The sequence below is a fragment of the Oratosquilla oratoria genome, chromosome 2, assembly GCF_046742065.1.
Source record: "Oratosquilla oratoria isolate Oo_2021 chromosome 2, ASM4674206v1, whole genome shotgun sequence".
NCBI classification, from domain to species: Eukaryota; Metazoa; Arthropoda; class Malacostraca; order Stomatopoda; family Squillidae; genus Oratosquilla; species Oratosquilla oratoria.
This window is the reverse complement of record NC_134778.1, coordinates 78924125-78927763: the sequence shown is the minus strand read 5'-3', so window position 1 is coordinate 78927763 and position 3639 is coordinate 78924125. Positions and strand designations below refer to the sequence as shown.

The 3639-nt window shown below is 41.6% G+C and overlaps 1 protein-coding gene across 1 annotated transcript; it reads right to left on the bottom strand.

Moving 5' to 3' along the window:
- Nucleotides 1-352: 352 nt before the first annotated feature.
- On the bottom strand, nucleotides 353-1294 carry LOC143036465 (uncharacterized). Its single transcript, XM_076203854.1, has one exon. It carries the CDS (start codon nucleotides 1292-1294, stop codon nucleotides 353-355), a length of 942 nt encoding a protein of 313 aa, XP_076059969.1.
- Nucleotides 1295-3639: the final 2345 nt, after the last annotated feature.

The following is a 3639-nucleotide window of genomic DNA, read 5'->3' as shown; positions in this document are numbered from 1 at the left end:
CTAGGCAATTTTATTCAGCTGAGGGAAACTCCCTCTCCGTATGCTACGAAGATGGTCCGAAAAAAGTTATTCTGCGGAGTCTGTTGACGGAGTAACATTCGCTTTCAACAGTCACGTTCTTTCAAATATATGGTCAGTTGGAGTGCACACTTTTGGACTTCCGTTCTTTGGTGCATGATACGGTGATATATATTTCTATTTATTTATTTATTTGTTGTTTTTTTGAGCTCCGTTCTTCGGGAGCTGAGGAAACTCATTCGTGGAAGGTCCTCAACCTTTTCCCATTCAGCTCCGGATTCCAAATGATTTCTTTCTTCTATTTTTAGCTCCGCTCTTCAGTGGCTTAGGAAACTCATTCGTGGAAAGTCTTCAGTCTTTCCCCATTCTGCTCCGGATTGCAAATGATCTGTCGTACCTGCCAGATGTCCGCCCTGCTTTCCTCTTCAGGATCCAACATGGTCCAAAGGATCTGGGCAAGATCCAGCTTTTGAGACTGTTCAAAGGTCTCTTCCCCACAGAGGCATGTCTCTAGAGGTCCTGGTCTTTTTGTTAAACGTCTCCAGACCTTTCTCCTCATTCGTCGCTTAACCCTCAGGAGTCCGATCCCGCAGATGGAGCAAGGCAAGTACCCCTTGATCATTTCGAAAAGGACGCAGCCGAGGGACCACACATCGGCTTTGCCTCCTGAGTAAGGGTGGTGGGAGCGGTCCAGCACCTCCGGGGCCATATACCAGTAGGTCCCCTGAACGCCGCTAATATTTCTTTCGTAAACATTCGATCTCTCGACGGCGAGACCGAAGTCGATGAGCTTAACGACTTTCCTACTGGCGTCCAGGACGACGTTCTTGGACTTGAGATCGAGGTGGGCAAAGTGGCATTCGTGCATGAAGGCCACGGCTCCGACGAGCTGCCTGAAGAAGGCGATGACCCGGCTGCCCCAAGCCGTGGAGTGCGAGCTCGCCTGACTCAGCACCAAGTTGAGGAGGTTTCCTCCTGGGCAGTACTCGGTGATGATGGTCATGCCTCTTTTTTTGTCGATGAAAACGTCCAACAACCGAACGATGTTCGGGTGGACAAGTGCTCTCAGTGCCTTGATCTCGTGGGCAAAGCTCATCCTTGTGATGATATCCTTCCTTCTCTTGGGGATTTTAGCAACACCAAGGAGACCCGTGGACTTGTTCGAGACAATGACTGTCCTCGCGAAGCTTCCTTCGTCGAGGTTCAAACGGACCTCGTACTTATCGACGAAGGAAGACTTTCTTGGTGTTTTGCCTGTCGATTTGGGTATAAACATAGCTAAAATAACTAACAAGAGGATAGGTGATTTAATCAAGACTTCTGAAAAGAGAACCAATTCCGAAAACAGCGTCGTATACAAAATCCCGTGCAATAGTTGCTCAATGGCTTATTTTGGCGAATCGTCAAGAGGATTAGAAAAAAGAATTTATGAACATAAAAACGACATAAAAGCACATAGGACATCTAATTCTTTAGTAGTTCATGCGGAAAAATTCGATCATTTACCAAACTGGAGAGAAGCTGAAGTGCTACATAAAGGTTTTGATAAATTCACTAGAAGAACTGTTGAATCAGCATATATTTCAACTAATAATTCATCGAATCATCGAGGAGGGTTTATCAATTTAGCTAAAGAAACTAGTATTTTAATTCTAAAACACGCCAGAAAAACGACCTTTCCCAAGTGTCCGAAAAGATAATTAGATTTAGTACATAAACTTCAATTGCAGTTCTACATACACTCTCTGAAGAAGTTCTACGCGAACGAAACGTTAGAGTGTTTAGGGTTCCGAGCCTTCCCCTGTGTTTATGTTCTCCATCATCCAAATAATTTGTCTAAAATACTTATCAATATACATGTATATATATATATTTGTATATATATGTATATATATATGTATATATAAGTACATATATATATGTATATATATATACATATATATATATTTATATATACAATATATATATATGTAATATATATATATATATATATATATATATATATGCACTAAGAACCCACTATTATTTGGATTTAAGAAAAGAAGAAAATAACGGATTTCCGTATATTTCGATCACTTGCTGTGATCCTCATTCCGCGTGAAAAGGATCACAGCAAGTGATCGAAATATACGGAAATCCGTTATTTTCTTCTTTTCTTAAATCCAAATTATAGTGGGTTCTTAGTACAATTACTAATGTGTAACGACATTACTGGACAGTGATATATATATATATATATACATATATGTATATATATATGTATATCGTATGCTTAGGGCGCAGGTTCTCCTTGATACACATTGAGTTAAACACCACAACATTTTCACGATTATTTATCTTCTTTCTAATATTTTCAATTCTTCTCACTATTGTACTGACTCTGGGAGGGTGATCGTAAAGCAATTGTCCAAAGTTATCCATTTTGATAATACAATTTGACGTTTCGACTTCAAGGAGTCATTCTCAAAATAATTCAACGCAACACAATTAAACAGGCACAGAACAACTACATTTTCTCGGACTGAACAAGGCGACGTCTTTCCATATACATGGAAAGGCTTACAATAGTGTGTGGGCCGTTGATCTGACCCGGGCCGATCGTCTCAGAGGAGGGGGAGGGGGAGAGGGACGGGGAGAGGGAGAGGGATGGGGAGGGGAGGGGGGGTTCGGGGCAGTAGGCAATGTGAGAGGGGTGGACATAATCCCACTATTGGTGGGATTAGTTCTCACATGTCTTGATGAGCTTTTGAATAAGTATTATATCATTATATTAGATTGTATATTAATGCTAGGAGCCCATTCTCTGATATACATAGCCACTAGGATCCTTAACTCTCTAACTTCATTAGATTGTGTAACTACTTCAGTGTTGTTAACAATGGTTGCTCTATCAAGGAAAGATTGATGCTCGTGCTGAAAATGATTTTTAATCGCTCCCTGTTGTGTCGTAGTTATGTTGATGACATTTTTTGTGTGTGTAGATGACCTACAGTTACTCGAGGAACTAAGATCTAACCTTCAAGTTATTTCTGGTTTAAAGTTCACTGTGGAGTTGAATAAAAACAACAGACTCTCTTTCCTCGATGTAATGGTAGATGGTTCCTCAGATGCTTTTATTACCTCCATTTACCGCAAGTCCACCAAGGCATACGTGAGGCGGGCAATTAAGGTTTGCTCTTCTTGGCATCTGCTGCATGCCGAACTTCAGCACTTACGTCAGATGTTAGTTAACAATGGTTACTCCAACATAGATTTTGATCAAATCACTAAATACTTGCTAGGCCGTCGTGTCTCTGAGTACTCTCCGTGTCAGCAAAACAAAATGACAGTTTACTATCAAAACATTTTTAGCCACCAATAGTGGGATTATGTCCACCCCTCTCACATTGCTTACTGCCCCAACCCCCCCTTCCCCTCCCCCTCCCTCTCCCCTTCCCCTCCATCTTCCCCTCCTCCTCCTCTGAGACGATCGGCCCGGGTCAGGTCAACGGCCCACACACTACTGTAAGCCTTTCCATGTATATGGAAAGACGTCGCCTTGTTCAGTCCGTGAAAATGTAGTTGTTCTATGCATGTTTAATTGTGTTGTGTTGAATTATTTTGAGAATGACTCCTTGAAGT